The sequence below is a fragment of the Anabrus simplex genome, chromosome 13 (assembly GCF_040414725.1).
Source record: "Anabrus simplex isolate iqAnaSimp1 chromosome 13, ASM4041472v1, whole genome shotgun sequence".
Lineage (NCBI taxonomy): Eukaryota > Metazoa > Arthropoda > Insecta > Orthoptera > Tettigoniidae > Anabrus > Anabrus simplex.
The window spans coordinates 98,111,860-98,132,401 of NC_090277.1; the positions used below are offsets into that span (position 1 = coordinate 98,111,860).

Consider the following 20,542-nt stretch of genomic DNA (forward strand, 5'->3'; position numbering starts at 1 on the left):
AAGTCGTTGGCCTCTCTACATAAGTCAAGTTATTCACTGCCAATCAACACTCGGTAGCAAATTATTGTCTTTACAATCCTATCCCGTTACTGTAGTAAGTACCAGTACCAGCTACTGATATGCGCGATATAAACCAAGTGGCCACCAAAATATAACATATATTGTATACATGAATAACAAAAGGAGATCAAATTCTATAGTAAATTCCTATCTATCCGTATTCAATCCTCCTTTTTTTGGCATAATATTTTATTTAATAGACCGTATATTTACCATGAGATTACTCATGGAAAAACAGTGGGAATATGGAAAAGATCTGGTGATGGTATTCTTGATCTAGAGAAGGCATACGATAAGTGTTAATAGAGAAAAGGTGTGGGAGAGCCAGGAAAGAAAAGGATGTGGAAGGCAATCAAGGGAACTAATGAATGCAGAACATAAGAATTGTGTCAGTTGTGTCCAGACTCCAGTGGGGACAACAGATTAGTTTAGAATCCAAAAAGGACTACGACAGGGAATTGTATTGTCTTCACTTATGTTTATAATTGTTGTGGATGAAATTCTAAAAGGAAACAAAGGCAAGATTATGGAGGGAATATGAAAATATTGTTTGCAGATGACATAGTGATCTGAGGAGTCAATAATAGAGACGTGCAAATCCAACTATATGCTATGAAAATCAGTGTGAAGAAGAACTAAACAGTGGTGATGACAAGAGGAGAAAGAGAAGGAAAAGGAATCATTAGTATCAGGGGACAAAACCTTGAGGCTGTAGAATACTTCAAAGATTTGGAAAGTGAAATAATGCAAGATGCAAGGTTGAATATGGAGATCAGAAGAAGGGTACAAGCAGGAAATATGTTCTCCCAGAATGTAAGGAACTTGATGAAGGAACAGACAAGTACCTATGATCTGTAAAGAGGTAAGATACAAGATGTTATTTATCCTTATATTAATGTATCCATCAGAGATTTGGACTTTGACAGCAATAAATGAGAGTAAAATTAATGCCAGTGAGATGAAGTTCCTGAGGAGTATAGTAGGAAAGATAAGGAGAGACAGAGTAAGAAATGTTGACGTCAGAAAAGAGACAGGGGTAGAAAAACTGAGTGGTAGGATGGAGAAGAATAAATTGAGATGGTTTGGACATGTTATGAGGTTGGATCAGGGAAGGATACCGAAACAAGTTTTGAGGGCTAAGATAGAAGGAAAGAGGGCAAGAGGGAAGCCCAGAGCAAGATGAATGGACTCTGTCAAGAACAGTATAAGTAAAAGAAGACAGGAAAGGAATACAATTACTGAAGAGGAGTGGTGGAAGGTGAGGCAAAGGTGGAGAAGTGCGATCAACACCCCAACCTGGCAAGAGCTGGACAGGGGGAAATGAAAATGATGATGATTTAATTTAATTGTTAGAATTCTTTCTTCAATCTTTCTTGTTTGACCACATGGTCAACATTTTTTCTCACTTCCCTAGGATTAGGAAGGAAGGTAAAATGCATTCCACTGTAGCTTGAAAGAACTTCAAGTGCAAGTGAAATAATGGAGATTTCAAGACTGGCAATGTTTTCTCTTACAGGGTATGGAATCTGCTCTGGACTACATATATAATGAGTGGCCAAAAGTCATGGGAAGACACTGAACGTGATGTTAATAACGAGTTGCTCCTCCGCGAGCCCTCAAAACGGCAGCAATAAGGTGAGGCATCGATTCTACAAAGTGTTGGATTTGTTCTGGAGGGATCTGGACCCAAGCATCTTGCACTGCTATCCACAATTGGTTGTGTGTAGTTGATCGGAGGGATCTGGAGGGCCAATCCAAGGTCATAACTTCACTGGAGTGCTCCTCCAACCACCTGCGTGCCACCACAGAGCGGTGAAATGGCACATTATCCTGTTGAAACATGTCATCTCCATCAGGGTACTCTAGGGCCAGAAAGGGATGCAGATGGTCTAAAAGAATGTCCACATAATGTGCATCTATCAGCACTCCCTGCAGCCAGAGAATGGGGCCAAATTGTGACCAAGAGAACGCCGCCCAGACCAGAACTGAGCCACCTCCTGCCTGGATACAACCTTGTTGATATGCGCAGGATCCATAGCTTCAAGGGGCACATGCCACACTCTCACGCACCCATCAGCTCGATACAAATGGAACCAGGATTCATCGGACCATCCCACACACCGCCACTGTTCCATCGTCCATTGACGATGTTCATGAGCCTATGCACGTCGTCGAGCTCTATGTCGAGTTGATCGTCGGCTGGTGAAGCCTTGCTACCTTTCAGTGACTTCAACATACTTCTAAGGAGCTTTGTTCCTGCTTCCTGTATTTCATTTTCATAAATTTTTAAATTTTTTTTCTTTCAACAGGCTGCTTTCTGCCTATGCGGTGCAGTTCCCTCCTTACAGTTCTTTTAGAAATGGGTTCCTGACTCCCAACATTCAATTTGGCGGCGATCTGACTCACAGTAGCCAGTCAAGCGCCCAGTATGGTTCTGCAGAGGAGATGTGATGTCCGTTCATTAAATACCTGTGGTCTTCCCATGCTGTTGCGTAAGCAGGTGGTAACATTCTCACTGCGGTACTGAAGACCCACCCTCGACAATGTTGACATTGTTAATAAACTTAACCATGATAGGTTAATATTGTGTTTGGTCCGTATTGACTGGTCTAAATGTACAATATAACTATTTATAATAGTTTATTTAAATCCGCCTTGATCAATACACTCATTAAATGAAAGAAACATTATTTATTAAACCATACATGTTTCGGGAAATCTCAACCATTCCCTTCATCAGTGGTTAGATCAAAGAATAACATAATGACACAATCTTTTGTTTTACAATTTGAAGGAGTATTGTGTCCCAATACATCATGTCAAAGAGTAAAGAGAAGTTTGGCTATAAGGTACAAAGAACACGTTAATGCGGTCAAACATAAAAGACATTCGGCAATGGGAGAACATATGGTTGAAATGAATCATAAATTTACAGACATTTCCAATGACATGAAATTATTACATTCGACCAAAAAGGGAAAACTAATGAATGTTTTGGAAAATTTAGAAATTTACCTTACACAAAAATGTAATTCTGAATCAAGTTTAAATGAGAAAAGTACAGAAGATAACCCACTGTTTAGGCTAGCATATAATCATTTAAGGAACAAAAAGAAGAAGAAAAGAAGAAAAACTTGAAGATCATAAATTTGTATAGTGTTTCTCATTCAGTTCAACCAAAATTGTATGTATTGATCATTTTTATAATATTTCGTAAGTTCTCTTTACTCTTTGACATGATGTATTGGGACACAATACTCCTTCAAATTGTAAAACAAAAGATTGTGTCATTATGTTATTCTTTGATCTAACCACTGATGAAGGGAATGGTTGAGATTTCCCGAAACATGTATGGTTTAATAAATAATGTTTCTTTCATTTAATGAGTGTATTGATCAAGGCGGATTTAAATAAACTATTATAAATAGTTATATTGTACATTAATGTTGACATTGGAAACCCGAATTTGCGTACAATCTCCGCATTGCTATGACCCATGCGCCGATGATCATCCCACATTCAAAGTCTGTTAACTCGCTATGTGTTGCCATCTTCATCACACTGGTGTCTGCGACAGACAGCTCAGCTATGCTGCAGCTAGCCACAACGCTCAGGGGTCATAAACAGCACATTTTCTAATGGGACAACCCTTCCTGTGACTTTTGGCTACTCAGTGTATATCAGTGAAGGATAAATAAATAGTGTACTATGATATACATAGTAAGCACCCTGGTGAAGAAAAAAGAAAGAAAAAAAAAATTTATGAAAATGAAATACAGGAAGCAGGAACAAAGCTCCTTAGAAGTACGTTGAAGTCACGAAAGGTAGCAAGAGATGAAGACATATGGAAATTGGTAAACAAGATGTGCGTCGTCTGTAAATTTGCCTGAACTACTACTACGAGGAAGGAGAGCATTTTCTGTGCTGCCTCGTCACCTGTGATAAAACTCCAAACAGGTAAGCATGGAGTGGTGGAAGAGATAGGGGAATCTGTGCTAGTAGAGGCCACAAGGCGTTTGCTCGTCAGCTGGAAAGATCCTTGCAACTATGTTTTGGTACCTTATGGGCATTTTGTACGTTGATTTCCTCGACGAACAAAGAACAGTGAATGCTGCCCATTACTGCCACTAATGGATGATGCAAAAGTTGCCTATCACAATGAACAACATCGGCAACCAATTCGAGATGTCATTCTTCTCTACAATAATGCAAGGCCCCATACTGCTGCTCTAATGCGAGATAAGCTCCACTATAACACCCTCAATACAGCCCAGATTTATCACCCAATGATTTACATTTGTTCGGGGTCACTCAAAGAGCACTTGTAAGAACAGTGATTTGACGATAATGCAGGAGTAACTGGCTGCAAAACATGCCCACGTTCTTTCTTCTAGGATGGAATTTTAAAAGCTGCCAATTCAACAGGAAAAAATTCCTTTGTAAATTAGAAGACATGTAGAATAGTGACATGTTGCTTTTGTATATCTCAGCTGAATCTCTAAAATGTAAAATTCCAGTTCATATTTGATCCACTCTCTTAATAATGCAAGGGTAGCCCAGAAACTAACGGACTGCATTTTTTTCTTCAACAATTATCTATTGAACACAATGAAACTTACACACGAGAGAACGATGTTTCTTCTACACTCCCTATTTTTATACGTAATCTCCTTCCCGTTTTATGTCCTTCCTCCAGTGAGACACAAGAGCGTGTATGCCTTGTCGGTTACCACTCCTGTTCACGAAGCCATTTCTTCACTGTGAGAATCACCTTTTCGTCATTCTCAAAATGTCTCCCACGAATGGCCCAAACAAGTTAAGGTCTGAGGGTGCTTGGTCAGAGCTATAGAGTGGATGAGGTAACACTGTTCGACCCTGTTTCGCGATGTGTTCCGACACCCTCCAACTTGTGTGAGGCCGTGCGTTATTATGTTGAAGCAAACAATCACCTGGGTTGTTACGGTGTCCAAGTTGCTGGAAGCGCTTCTTGAGTTTGGACAATGTCTTCACATATGCGTCAGAATTAATGGTGGTGCCTCTCGGGATCACATCAATGAGTATGACTCCATCACAGTCCCAAAACATAGTGATCATGACCTTACCAGCGGAAGCAGTTGCTTTGAATTTTTTCTTCTGTGGAGAGTCAGGATGGCACCATTCCATTACATTGCATTGCAGTTTTGTTTCAGCCTGAAAATGGCGATCGCAGGTTTCATCACCTGTCACAATCCAGGACAAGAAAACTTTCCTCTCAGCTTCAAAACGCTGCAGGAACTCAGAAGAAATGTTTTTTTCTGAGAGTTTTGTGTTCTTCCGTAAGACAGTACAGAACCCATCATGAACACTTTTTTTGCATAATCAAGGGCACTAATGATTACACCCACACTTCCTGTGCCGATTGATAGCTCCCGCGCCAACTCCCAAGTCGTCCTGCATCGGTCCTTGCGAATGAGCACATCAGGACGCTGCATCTTGTTGGGTGTGACCTCCATGGGTGGCCTCCCCAACCGCCGGACAGCTTTCAGATGGCCTCACCCGCTGTTCCCAGTGAGCAACCGTACTTCTGTCGACTGCTGATGCTCCATAAACTGCACATAAACATTTGTGAATGTTTCCAACAGTTTCTTACTCCACAATAAGAAATTCAATGACGACACACTGCTTGTAATGTACATCACTTACAGACGCCATGTTGAACCACTGTTGCAAGTATGCTATCTATCGAAAAAAGCGGAAACTTTGCGCACGCACTCCGAAAACTTCAAAGAATTCATATCTAAAGTTTCAAATTCGTATCATTGTTGGGGGCTGAGAAAAAAATTGTGGTGCATTATTTTCTGTGCCACCTTTGTACCATTTGTATGACTTCAGTTACCAAGTTGCAGGCCTTCTGAAGTGGTACCAACCGTCAGTGCGGCATTCCGATTGCGGTGTTGTCTAGCAACGAAAACAGAATTCTACTGGATGATTTCTATGGTTGAGTTAATTTAATTCTGTCAGATGATACTAAGTGCAGCACCAGAGATCTTTATCATGCTTAGGAGAGCCATGATTTTTGACCGCCCTTCAAAAATCTACTGTGTCAGCTCTGATTGAACCCACAAACTTGGGATCATAAGTTGGACACACTACCACTGATCCACCGAGGCAGCTATTAAGACATAAAATAACCCTTGTTAAGTGGACATTGTTGTTTGGGATAGCCTAAAAATGAAAAGTTAATGGCCATACTGTCAAGCAAAAAATATAAAAGAAGAGTACAGTCGAACATTGAGAAATTCGGACAATAAGGATGCATGAGCAAAATTTTGAAAGAGATAAAATCATGATTTTTAACATACTGACCTCATTATCTTTTGAAAAACTGCAAGAGAGTAGGCTGCTTTGTCTTTCCAACATGATGCCCTGATAGAAGTTGGCATTCTAGTTGGGTAATGCAGGCCTGCCAAACTTTAGAGTGGAGTATCAGTTTTCATAGAAGGAAAAAGGAAATTTTGACTGTAACTTGAAAATGGATTGTAATAATCGTAATAGGGCATCTACCAGTACAGTTTAATGAGGACACAAATTTTGGCACATTTTGCATCCTATGCAGTCATTTCCAGCTTTTCTTTTTTAAACTAGATTTATACTAGAATGCAGATTCACATCAACACCTGCTCTTAAACACCGGTACAAAAGATCAAAAACACCCCTTAAAGCATAAAAACTTCCAACTCTATGATTTACTTCACAAAGTCCTAAAATACAGCCAAAACTGGTTAGGACGTTTCTGTGGGGACCGAAAAAAAATAACGTCATGAAGAGGGAACGTGCTAAAAAATTAAAGACAATTACGCTGTTAAATTTAAGGTTACGTTGAACATAAAAATAATTATGCTGAAAACAAAGAAACCAAGTGTTTACAATTATAATTAATGAAATAAATAAAGAAATAGTACATTTTCAAAGCACAACATAGTAAAACATCAAGTAAAAATGTTCTCAGAGAAGCGGAACTACATACATTGCTAGAGGGGGACGTGTTAACCAGTTTCGACTGCAATAGGTTTTAGGAAAATGGTCAGTAATGATTAAGACCCCGTACATGGCATTCGTAGATCTAGAAAAGGCATTCGATAATGTTGATTGGACCAGGCTATTTATGATTCTGAAGATGATAGGGATCAGATACCGAGAACGAAGAATTATCTACAACCTGTATAAAAATCAGTCTGCAGTGATAAGAATCGAGGGCTTTGAAAAAGAAGCAGCAATCCAGAAAGGAGTGAGGCAAGGCTGCAGTTTGTCCCCTCTCCTTTTCAATGTTTACATAGAACAGGCAGTAAAGGAAATCAAAGAGGAATTTGGAAAGGGAATCACAGTCCAAGGAGAGGAAATCAAAACCTTGAGATTTGCCGATGATATTGTTATTTTATCTGAGACTGCAGAAGATCTCGAGAAGTTGCTGAATGGTACGGATGAAGTCTTAGGTAAGGAGTACAAGATGAAAATAAATAAGTCCAAAACAAAAGTAATGGAGTGCAGTCGAACGAAGGCAGGTGATGTAGGAAATATTAGATTAGGAAACGAAGTCTTAAAGGAAGTAGATGAATAGTGTTACTTGGGTAGTAAAATAACCAACGATGGCAGAAGTAAGGAGGACATAAAATGCAGACTAGCACAAGCAAGGAAGAGCTTTCTTAAGAAAAGAAATTTGCTCACTTCAAACATTGATATCGGAATTAGAAAGATGTTTTTGAAGACTTTTGTGTGGAGCGTGGCATTGTATGGAAGTGAAACATGGACGATAACTAGCTCAGAAAGAAAGAGAATAGAAGCTTTTGAAATGTGGTGTTACAGAAGAATGCTGAAGGTGAGATGGATAGATCGAATCACGAATGAAGAGATACTGAATCGAATTGGTGAGAGGAGATCGATTTGGCTACATTTGACGAGAAGAAGAGATAGTTTGATAGGACACATCTTAAGACACCCAGGACTTGTTCAGTTGGTTTTTGAAGGAAGTGTAGGTGGCAAGAACGGTAGGGGTAGACCAAGATATGAATATGACAAACAGATTAGAGCAGATGTAGGATGCAAGTTACGTAGAAATGAAAAGGTTAGCACAGGATAGGGTGGCATGGAGGGCTGCATCAAACAAGTCTATGGACTGATGACTCAACAACAACAACGATTAAGAATCACTCCTTATTACTAGCAAGGATGACAATAATACAGGAGGTATAAGGGTAGCGAGCAATCCGAGCTCTGAACAGAATAATTTTAACTTTACACGCACAAGGAAAAATTTACCAGCAGTAAAAACACCTCAAGAATAAGAATAAAGAAAAATGTATATAAAAGCACATAATTACTTCCCCCCCCCAATAGGGATGGGAAACTGGGAATAACCCCGGTATACAGAGAGCTACATCCCAAGCGTGTGTACAACACAATATCCTGGCTACAACTCAAGATGGCTACATCGATAAAGACAAGCTAATTGTAATTCTTATTGCTATCAACTGGGGTACTTTCACTTCACCAGGTTGTATTAAAACAAGAAAAGAAAAAAATGTCCCAATTCTTTGAAAGGAAAGATAGGGATTTTTCTTAGTGGACAAACTGCAATGACAGTGACAACTCAATATTCTTAGTCTGTTTCTCAGTATGTTGAACAATGAAGATTGCATCAAATCATTATTGTAGAGTAAAAAACGACAGAAAACAACTAGAATAAACATTTATTAGTAAATAAATAGAGTGCCCCAAGTGAACCTAAAATTCGCAGCCATATTGTGATGGCACAGATCTCAAGAGGCAAAATAATCTGCCTACGGTAAGACACCACAATTGCCATTAACACATAAATAAGACTTCTCCAGACGATCATCTTTCCTACTGCTACCTATGGAGCTGAAATGGAAACTGTTAAGAAGACTGACCGCCTTGATGTCATGAAAATGTGGTGTTGCAGATGGCTGTTTCGAATATCTTGGACAGCACATTGCATCAATGAATCAATAACACTACAACAGCATGGCATCCATACGATACTATCAACCAATATGAGCCAGCGGTACCTCAGGTATTTCGGTCACACAACCAGAAAACCTGAGGCACTGGAGAAACTTCTTGTAAGAGGGAAAAATTGATGGTCGTCGACAAAAGACGAAGAACACCACCAATTCAATGGGTGGACCAAATGAAGAGTTAAATCAGACAGAACATGCATGAATCCGAGTATCTCGCCGAAGACAGGAATGCTTGAAAACGAATCATACAACAGCAAGTCGCACAATGCCCCCATAATGGTCTGGAGGGTTAGACTACGAAAGAAACAGTCTCAGGCACTTCTTCCAAACACAGAGGTTGTTTCAAGAAAAGAACGTAAAATGGTATACAAACTGAAATTAAAATCCAGAGCCTGCTTCCAGTCATTCGAACGGGTCAAGAACATATTGTAATGTATTTATAGACATTGCAATTATTGTACTGTATTGAGTACGTGAAATAAACTTTATAAAATTATATGTAATCTTAATTCAATACGGAACCAATTATGAAATTCATAACATTGAATGGGTCAAGAATAAAATGATTGAATCCTCCAACTAGTGGCAGGGATAGGAATTGGGCCAGCTGCTGAAGCTCATCACACTCCTCTGGGGCAATGATTAATGGCTGAGAGATGAAACGAAATGATATTGGAGTGTGTTGCTGGAATTAAAGAAGACAGGGAAAACTGCAGTACCCAGAGAACAACTTCTCCCGCCTCCGCTTTGCCCAGCACAAATCTCACATGGAGTGACAGATCTAAACCGTGGAACCCAGCAGTAAGATGCTGGCAGGGCCACGGAGGATCTATACAAAACTTCAATTCTTATCTAATGGTTTCAACCTCCTTGGCTGAGTGGTACCGCTCTAACCTTTGATTTGAAGGAGCCTGCTGGGTTTGATCTTGGCCAGGTTGTGCATTTTAGCCACGGAAATTTAATTACAATGGTTTGGGGACTGGATGCTTGTACTGTCCCCACCGACTCTCTGCAACTCAAACATAACACGTTCCTCCACTATGCAGTACCTCACACGGCAGACAGAGCCCCACCCTCTGGTTTTCTCGCACTTCTCACATTAAGACTGAAGATCTACCAGGATCCACAATGGGTATTGATGTTTGCCTTTTTTGATGAAGCTAGGAAGCAGAAATGTGCTGATTGGGGACTGAGATAAAATGGATGTAGAAGAACTTGGTTTGATGAGGAGAGAATATATCTGAAGACAACAGTGTATGAAGATGTGGAGATTGTCCTTGTTCTATTGTATTTTCATGTTTGTCCTTAACTTTTTCCACACTGACCTGGTCACTGTGTTTATCCTATTATGTATTTGCTTTCATGTTCCTATCTTTTTATGTATAAGTTGATTTGTCACTTTGTTCCTTTCCATTACTGAAAAATTTAGTGAATCACAGAACATTTAACTAAAAATACAACGTTTCCACTCAATTGTAACCACACAATACATTTACCACAAAACTCCATAATTATCCTGGCTAGAGAGATGGCGTTACCTTCGCCTGCCCCTCCCCTTCAGGAAGGGGAATGAAAACCTTTCCTAGGTCCTCCATAATCGTACAACAAGTAACTTCTGTACATCTTTAAAAAATGTTTTTCTTCTGCCTTATTACTAAAAATATCAATCACAACTACCCTTCTTAGGCAGTGAGACTCCAGCTGTCTATCACAAATATACATTGTTCTTTAAAAGCTGACATTTCTTAAAAAGTTTCTCTGCCCCAAACTGAGACTGAACTACTTTTTGTGGACCCTTACCTTGGAAGCAAGAACTATTCACTCTACCAAAATTACTGTGGTTGGTACCTGTCTGTATATTTGACCACAATGTTCATGAGTTTCTTCATCTGTCTCTTGACCCGTGCCTCTGAGGCAGCGTTAGATGCGGCGGCACTGGTGGCAGCCACAGCGGCCGAAGCAGCGACTGCACTCTTCCGCTTCTTCATTTCCTTATTTTCAACGGTCTCTTCCTCTTCTTCCTCCTCAGCTTTCTTGCGACGCTTGCGGGTCTTCTTGCGCATCTTTTTGTCATCCTCTTCCTCCTCCTCCTCCTCTTCAAAGTCCTCTCCACCCTCATCTATTGCCTGTAACACCAGTATTGCAAATCTCCCTCAATCTCTACACTCATGAAATACAAGCAAAAATTAAACATTAACAACAAGTTCAAATATTCAGAAGACGACAGATCAGGATAAAAGAATGAGAATGATCATTGAACAAAGGGAGAATACAGGCAATTCCCAAATGAATAACATACTACAATCACACAAAGAGAAACACCAATATTCTGTGGGAGTCACTCATGACATCATAAAGATAGTTACTGCACGAAAGTTACTAAACATCCACACAACATTTTGTCTTATTGTGTTTTCATGTTTGCCCTCTTTCTGTTGCTTCCTCTTCTCGCATTTCTTCTTCTTCCTTTGTTTGGTCTCAAGCTAACTTCCCTCATATCCTCTTTTAGTGGTGGTGGTGATTATTGTTTTAAGAGGAAGTACAACTAGGCAACCATCCTCTATATAACACTAATCAGAGAAAAATAATGGAAGGGACCGACCCTTCGAAAAATGAAGATATCGGTCAAAGGAAGACAAGGGCCACGAAGGGCGTGAAAATGAAAGACTCCCTAGCCCTCGCAAACCTAATAGCGTCGGGGTCGGAAAAGAACAAGAGTTGACCAAGGGGGGTCGGATAGGATAGATGAAAGTGAGGAGCCTGGCACAAGTAAGTGGAAGCAATGCCAGGACTCAGCTGAGGGCCCCGTGGTCGCCAACCCATGCTCCAAAGTTCAGAGCCCCTGGGGCGATATCCTCTTTTACCACGTCTAGCTAGTGCTTTTTTTGGTCGTCCAGAAGAGTGGACACTACTGATGTAAAAAATGAAAGGCGAGGTTGGCACCGTGCCAGGTGCTGCACGTAGAACATCGGGGGCGCCTTTCGTGCATCTTCCCTATAATTGGTGTGATACCAATTTGCTGATGTGATGGATTAAGGAGATGGTCATCAACCAGTGAAGCATTTGCATCTCCACGGTGTGAAATTGACATTCAGTGCTTTTGTTGGACGGTCAGCATTTTGTCACAAAGAATGCCAGCGATATCCCTCCACCACAACCAAGTTGCATTTATCCTAGCATACTCTTCATTGTTAACCCCTTAACTGAGCATTAATTTTCAATGTGTTGTGTATTTTTTTTTAAATTCAGATATTTCGTCTCTAAGAAAATGTTTAAATATTGTCAATGGTTCAGCATTATCCCTCAAGTTAGCATGAATCCCAATAATTGCCAGTAAAATCAAATCTGTTGAGTGGCCCTCCAAACATAACCCAGTCAGTCTGAATGTCTTCAATTTCGTGTCTGTCGTGGAACTCATCACTCGATTCAGACGAGTAATTGTTACTTTCATCTTCACTTTCCTTGAAAAGAAAGAGCACGCGCTCAGTATCACTGTCTGCTAAATTACCTTGTTTGTTTACTCTTGGGGGTTTTAGCGCGGGAGCCATACTGCTTCAACTACTGACCACATGGAAAACGTGTGCATGGCCACATGAATTCTACATGGAAAACAATATTCCATGGAAATGAAATGTATACTTTGTTGCAAAATAAGGCCAATAGATGTCAGAGGCATCTATAAACATTTGACGCTTATAAGCGGTTGACGCTGGGAAAGGGTTAATTCTGCAGTCACTCTGCAGGCCAGATCCAAGGTATCTGAATCTATCTGTTTTTGCTAAGTTCTCACTCCTGACTTGGATCATGCCATTACTTCCAAGTATTCTGTCTTCCTGATGTTCAGGCAGAGACTGTAGGCACCGTGCGCGTCGCTCTAGCGGCCGGGCGGAAAACAACACGTGAGGCAGACTCCAAACTCGCAGTAGCTGTTCTGTTATGACTGAGAGTGTAGTCACTCAGATGATAATGGCAGAGAATAGCAGATCAAGTAAACGCAATTATTGCGTTGTCAGATGATCCAATACTTACGCAAATACGGCAAGTGAAGTACAAATTTATTGTTTTCCAAAACGAGCGATAGATGTGGACCGAAGGAGGCGATGGATAATACAAGGAGTTAACCGAACGAAGTAAGTAGGCGTACACATACGTACTGCACATGTTTGTAATAAGTTCAGTTGATCCGATTTAATTGAATTTTTAGCACTGATGGATCACTTTGGCAACCTCAAAAATATGTAGTGCACATTTTATCGGAAACAAAAGATCTGGACACCCACTAAGTCCAGCCTATGTTCCGACAATATTTCCGGATGAATCCAAGAAGAGGAATCTGTCGCCGGGACCCAGCTTACAGCGCTTTCACTGACAACTCAAGCGATTAAAAAAGGAAGAATCAGACGGAAAATTTTCCAAGTACAGTTTGCCCAAGTAACATAACCAAGGATGCATCTGTGGGAACAGATGCATCTGAATTTCATTGTTCAGACTTCATGTTTTCTTGTTCAAAAAATGAAACCGACGTAAATACACAAGCATGTATTCCACTTAATTTAAGTCTGGGAGGGGACATTACGAAACGTGATAAAATGTGTGGAACGGAAGACGATCATGCAGACATCAAGGGTCCAGGTTTCCAAGGCTTCAGTTCCATAAGGAACAATACACAAATGCGTGATTTAACAGGTGTGAACTTCAACGTCTTTGCCTTGCGTTATTACCAAACTGTAATGTTTCGAAATTATGTAAAGAAACCAGATTATTCATTTTCCTAATGAAAATGAAAATCGGACTGTCCTATTCTGCTTTGAGAGTGTTCACAAGACAACAATTTCACGTATTTTTACGACCGTGCTTATGCAACTTGCACTGCGTACGAAACATTTCATATTCTGGCCTAGTAAGGAAAGTGTTCAAGAAACAATGTCTCCAGCATTTAAAAGAAATTACGGTAATTGTCGAGTCATTATTGACTGCACGGAATTTAGAGTTGAACAGCCTCCCCAAGTAGATCAAGAGATTGTATTTCTATTCTCAATACAAGGGTAGATACACTGCAAAAGTTTTAATTGCAATCACGCCTAATGGTATGATCGCTTTAAATCTAAGTGTTACGGTGGAAGAGCTAGCGACTCATTCACAACAACCGTCAGTGGTTTACTTTCCTTCAACCTGGCGATGAGGTCATGGCTGATAAAGGATTTAGGCATCAGAACTAACTTATCTGGCCGCGGTATCATAATCGTGACACCACCGTTCTTACATGACGGGTGATTAACAGCTGAGGAAGTTGAGAGTACTTACAATATTGCGAGTGTTAGAATTAACGTAGAAAGGTGTATTCAAAGAATCAAAATATACAATATATTACAGAAATTGCCAACAGAACTTTTTCCACACGTGGATGACATCGTCTGTGTGTTGCGTGTTAACGAATTTGCAACCTCATCGAATAACACGAACAACAAATGAACTTCCATAGCAATCTATTGCCTCACTTTCCACTTCACTCCCGTAAGAATGTTCAAAGCAGCTCCCCCAATTGGAGATTCATTTACAAATGCGAGAGCCTAGTTTTGATCCGATTTGCTTTCGTGCTAGCAGATTTTCTTATCTTTCTTTTTTTTTTGAAACCATCGAGGGCTTCCTGATTGAGATAGTGTCCAAGGAGATTTTTATTATATGATCTGTATCAACCTGCACTTTGCTGGTAAAAAAACATTTCGTTACTCACAGTGCGAAAGGTGTATTTGTCTGGCAAGCGCACGTCGTTAGAGACTTGTAAATGTAATAGCTGTGTCACAATTTCCTCACATTCTTCTCTCTCCACATCATTCACTACCCTGTCTATCAATAAGGTGACTACGGCCCTGCACGGTTGTTCAATTTCAGTACTTGCTTCTGCTCGATGCTTTTTACGAAGACTGCAAGGGATGTGTTTTAAAATATCCTCAGTTAATTCGAAGGGGGAACGAGATGTCCTCAAAGTCTTTTTACCAAACGGTTCTTCACGCTTTTGCCTTTTCTATATTTTTCTGTTGACATTGTTTTCGGACTCGGTTTTCCCCACTGTTACGGACGGTCTGTTTTGGAAACAACACTTTCATTATTTATATAATACACTACCGCAGCTGCGCGTTTGCAAGTTCTTCTGGCGCCGGCAGGACAGGAACATTCGCTGGTAGAGACATTACGATTCTGGTCAACCTGAACACAAAATAAAAATGCGTACAACTTAGCAAACATGCATCAATTAGTCCTTACTAAATAAACTATATAAATTTTTACCTAACTACACCTTGCCTACCTTAAGTTTCACGATATAAGGCGGCAAATTGCCAGATGTTTGTCGGGTGACTTTTCCTGTGATCTATCCGAAACCATTCGAAATTAACTCTTCAACGCCGTTCACGTGGCCGCTGACAACAAGGTTTCTTCCTTTATTGCATGATGATTCACTTAGATCCCCGAATTGAATCGCTTTAAACCCACAACTTGTTCGAATGTTACACACGTTGTACTGAGACTCTCGCACTGCGCCTCACCTCTTGTTTCAGAACGGGCCACTATGTAGCGCTAGTAGTAGCATTTCGATCTATCTGCACAGTGCCTATATATGAAGAGGCAGCTGTCTCATTCTTTTTAACTTGATCCCTGTAAATCCTCTTGGGATTCTGTTCCCCTTTTGTGTCTGTTCTGTGTTCCTAATCTTTTACCATCTACATTTATCTTTATCTTATGTTTCTTTTCTCATCCCGTATTTATCCAGCTTTCTTCTTGTCCTACTATTTCCGCATCTAGTCTGAAGATCAGTCAAGATGACCCCTCAATAAGTGTTGATGCCCGCCCTCCTGATGAAGCTGGAAAGCAAAAGCGAGCTCGCCGGGGCTGAGATATGGTTGTAGAAGAAGTGGGATTGATGATGAGCCTATCTGTTCAAAGATGGCGGTGTATGAAGACATGGAGGTTCTTTTGTGTTTTCATGTCTGTCCTTGCATCCTCTTTCTGATGCTCCCCCTTTCCATATTGACACGTCATTGTGTTTGCCCTATTATGTGTTTCTTTTCTTGTTCCTATTTTTCTACATAACACTTCACCCATGACTGTGTTTATTCTTTATGTATGTTCCTATCCCCATTTCTAGCCTTCAACTTTTGATTTCTATTCATACACTTAATTGTTCCCTTTCCTTTGCATGTAAATAAAATTTAAGTTATACGGTACATCTTTTAAATTTTCAACAGCAAATACCATTCAGGTCCCTCCAACCAGAGACTGTCCAATGGTCAAAGCATTCCAAACATAAAGATCTTTATAATCAAGATGATATGTTCTAGCAGAGACAGTTCACCCTGTTCCGTATGTCACTTGTAACAGTCACACAAATGATTCCTCAAAAGTGTAAGTGAAACCTTGCCACCAAGGCTTCGGTGGTGGCGTTGTCGTCGTCATCGTCATCTTCTCCTCACATAGGGTTGGTGTTGCTTTGGTGGACTCTTCTTTTCCAAAAATGTCTATCCATTGCTTCCCACCTTTTTTTCTTAGATCCCCTTCTATCTTCTATGGTCTTCCTCTTCCTTGACCCTTCAATTTCCTGATTTCCACCTCTTTTCCCCACGTAGTCCTTCCCTCGTCTCTGCACGTGCCCATATCATCTTAACCTACTTTCTTGAACCTTATTTCCTATGGGTCCCACTTTCACTGCTCCTCTAATAAAATCATTCCTCATTCTATCCTTTCTTGTAATTCCGCTCATCCATCTTAACGTTCTCATTTCTTCCACTTCCATCTTTTTCTCCTGGGCTTTTGTGATCGGCCAAGTTTCTGCATTATAAAGTACTGCAGGTCTCACCACAGATTTGTAGGGCTTTCCTTTCATCCTGCAACTGACCTCCTTATCACACAGTCATCACATCGTCATCATCACCATCATCATTTCTTAGTTCCAGGAAGACAGGTGCGGTTGTGTATGAGCCTCCTCCAGTTTGTCCTGTCCGTCCACAGATGATGTTCATGTCTGCGATGCCAGTTTACCGCCTGGTTTCTGGAATGTGAGATATCGAACCTATAACGGTATTGAATGGTTAACTTGTGATTTGGCCTTGCACAAAGATACATTTATCGGTTCGATAAATCGCCTGCTAACTTAGAGGGCCCTGAGCAGCAGGTATCTATTTGTTAACTTGGTGCGAGCGTGCACAGTACTTCAGTATTGGCAGCTAATATTGTGTTTGTTAAAATTTTCTATGGCTTTCTCATCTTCTGCCAACGAAAGAATTGTAGACCTGGTGAACATTCTAGAACGACCACAATTATATCGTCAGCCTAATGTTCTAATGAAGTATAGTGAAAGTGAATTCAAAGACAGATTCAGGCTAAACAATAATATACTGTCATGGGCAGCAGATGGAAACCCACCAACTATAGAGGAATAACCCTGCTGTCTCTTGGGCTAAAAATTCTAGAGCAGATCATAGAAAGGAGATTGAGAACCATCATTGAACCACAGTTAGAGGAGGAGCAATATGGATTCAGAAGCAACAGATCAACAATGGATCTAATTTTTAGCACCCGCGTGCTCATGGAAAAGTATTGGGAGAAAGGCAAGAACCTGGTCATTGTATTCCTGGATATAGAAAAGGCCTATGATAGTGTTATAAGAGATAAGATCTGGGAGTGTATGAGGAAAAGAAATGTGCCTGAAGGACTGGTAAGGAAAATTCAGATGTTGTACGAAGACTGTACTAGCTGTGAACAAATTGGGGAAGGTCGATCATGATGGTTTGAGACCAAGAATGGAGTTCAGCAAGGAAGTGCACTGTGCCCACTACTGTTTATCACTGTTATGGATAATATAATGATGAATGTCAAGGAAAGTTAGGTGAACTAAATTCAGTGGCCTATGCTGATATCATGATTTGGAGTGAAACAGATGAGGAACTACAGACCAGACTCAACATATGGAAATCCCTTAAACACTGCAAAACTGACATACAAGCCTGCAAGAACTAGTCAAATAAAAATTTCACATTACATCGAAAAGAGGTTATAATAGGAGCTGCATGAAAAGCTCAAATACAATGCATTACTTGTGCGCATATGCCTGACAGTCTAGCGAACACATCCAATACACAAAAACAAAGAAGTGCAAGGGATGGCATCTAGTACGTATGAAACTTTACCAAAAAGCCAATAGTTAACAGTTCGATAAGTTAGCTGCTATTAATCCGTGCAACGCAACAAAGATTTATCGAGTCAACAACTGTAACAAATCAATAGCTATCGGACAGATATCTCACCATTCCAGAAACCGGGCATACATCTCAGATTTCAAGGTCCTTCAAAATCTGCTTCTCTCAAACATCACCAGGTCTCTTTCCAGGGACACTGCAGACAATCCACTCTTTTCATGTGACCATATCATTAGAATCTCTTCACTTCAAGACTCTCCAGCAAGCTTCTTTCCAATCCACACAGTACTCCACTCAATTTCTTCCAGTTCATCCATCCATTATTTACCCTGTTCTGTATTTCAGTCTCCAGTCCTTCACTTTGTACGTACGAACCCATATATTTAAACTTCCTCACCAATGGTAGTTGTTCTTGCAGGTTAATATACGAGTATAGATCTTGTGTTTCCTTCATATATATATTCTGTTTTCATCTTGCTGATCCTCATTCCGCTTTCTTCCAATCTTCTCTCGTAGTTTCTCTCAGGTCGGTTCGCCGAGTATGACGTCGTCTGCAAACATCATTATCCATGGTGCTACCTTCTTTACATCTGTAACTAACACATCCATTACCAAGGCTATTACGTTCTAATCCTTCTATATACGACATGATATTAATAAACCTCTTATGTAATTTAATCACCTTACAGAACTTCCTGTACCTCAAAAAGCATAAAATTGGTTTTTAAATTGCTAATACTTTGCATCTGAAGGGAAAGACATTTCAATAAACAGTACTCTCTAAGTACATCTTTTCCTTTTGCTGTGATCAGAATAAAACAAAAATGTCTGTCATAAAAAGTTCATTAAAATTATCAAACTTCAGGGGATTTTCTGATATCTACCTTCAACCACTCTTTCTCAGTGAGGCTGTCGCTATAGTCCACTTCCTTCCTCTGGCGAGTACCTCGACCTAGGAACCTGTCCTCTTCTTCGTCTTCGAAGGTCCATCTCTCCACCTAAAGAAAAGAGAAGAACAGTGTCAAATCTGAGAGTAAATCAAGATGAGTAAACACATACAATGAGAAAGTTGTTTCTATGATCCATGTGAACAAATATAAATATATATGATTAAGTAGAATCAGATAGCCTTCTACACATAGCCTTTCAGATTCTTCCTACGTGCAATTCACTTCAAATGGTGGCAATACACATTTCCAGCAAAATAAAGCTGAATGTACATGTAGAGGAAACTAGGTGTAAAGCTGTTGGTTTACCAGAGTACATCTGTCGTAGGCTTCAAGGGTCTAAAAGCCGTATAATCCAAGCAGTGTATATTTCCATGATACAACCCAATCTACTGTATGGCCTCCCTGCCTGGCATCCCACCAATGAGGAAAACATGACTAAGTTAAGCACGGTCCAACATCAAGCAGAGCAACCTACTTACAGATAACGTAATAAAGTTGTAACTAAACTATTACGTCTTCTATCGATGTGTGTAACAAAATAAACCTAACTTTTCTTTGAAATTCTCTGGCTGCTCATATCACTCAGTCCGTAGAGCACAAAGTTTCTCTCTCTCTTCCCCACCCTTCACTAGAACAACAGCATACCAATCCGGGTTATACAATACTCTGCACAAATCTGGAATGACCTTCCTTGTGTAATAGAGGACCTTTCTCTACACTAATTTTGCTGCAAAGTGAAGGCTGTAAGGCGCCTTAAAATCAGGGTAAATTGAAAGAATATATAAAATAACTTTGTGTGTGCACACATGCATGTCTGTGAGTGAGAGTGATTATCAATTCCTTTCCAAGCTCTACCTTAATAAATTACAAAATTGCACGTAGAATCTTAATCATAAAATTTTACCTGTAGAATTGAATCTTAAGTCAGATGAATGTGTTTGGGTATGAAGTACATGATTTGTAAATCGTAATCATCAAAGTGAATCGCTGACTAGTGCCTTATACAACAAACAGATGCCAGTCAAGATTAAAGACAAAGTACAGAACATGGTTATGAGAACTGTTCATCATGAATTCCTTCCAGCGAGCTGGGTAGGATGTTTAAGAACGATGTGCCTCCATTTATTACGGTTCTGGTATGCTTCTTTTCTCTCTATGGCATCCCATGTTTCTCCTCTCTTCTCTAGATCTTTTATCTGATCTAACGATCTTTTTCTACGGCGTCCAATTGGTCTTCATCCCAGAATGATCTTTTCAAAATACTTCCTTGGTGTTTGAGTCACCTGCATCCGCTTAACGAGTCCTAGCCACTTCAGCCTTTCTT

General features: G+C 40.2%; 1 protein-coding gene across 1 annotated transcript in view; it reads right to left on the bottom strand.

Annotated features, from left to right (window-relative positions):
* The window catches only part of LOC136885007 (ATP-dependent helicase brm), a 235,026-nt gene that overhangs the window by 20,827 nt on the left and 193,657 nt on the right, over positions 1 to 20,542 (bottom strand). Inside the window, exons 22-23 of the mRNA XM_067157383.2 lie at positions 19,153 to 19,266; positions 10,926 to 11,203 (exon numbers count right to left, since the gene is read on the bottom strand). Coding sequence (XP_067013484.2) covers positions 10,926 to 11,203; positions 19,153 to 19,266 — 392 coding nt within the window. The remainder of the gene's footprint in view (positions 1 to 10,925; positions 11,204 to 19,152; positions 19,267 to 20,542) is intronic.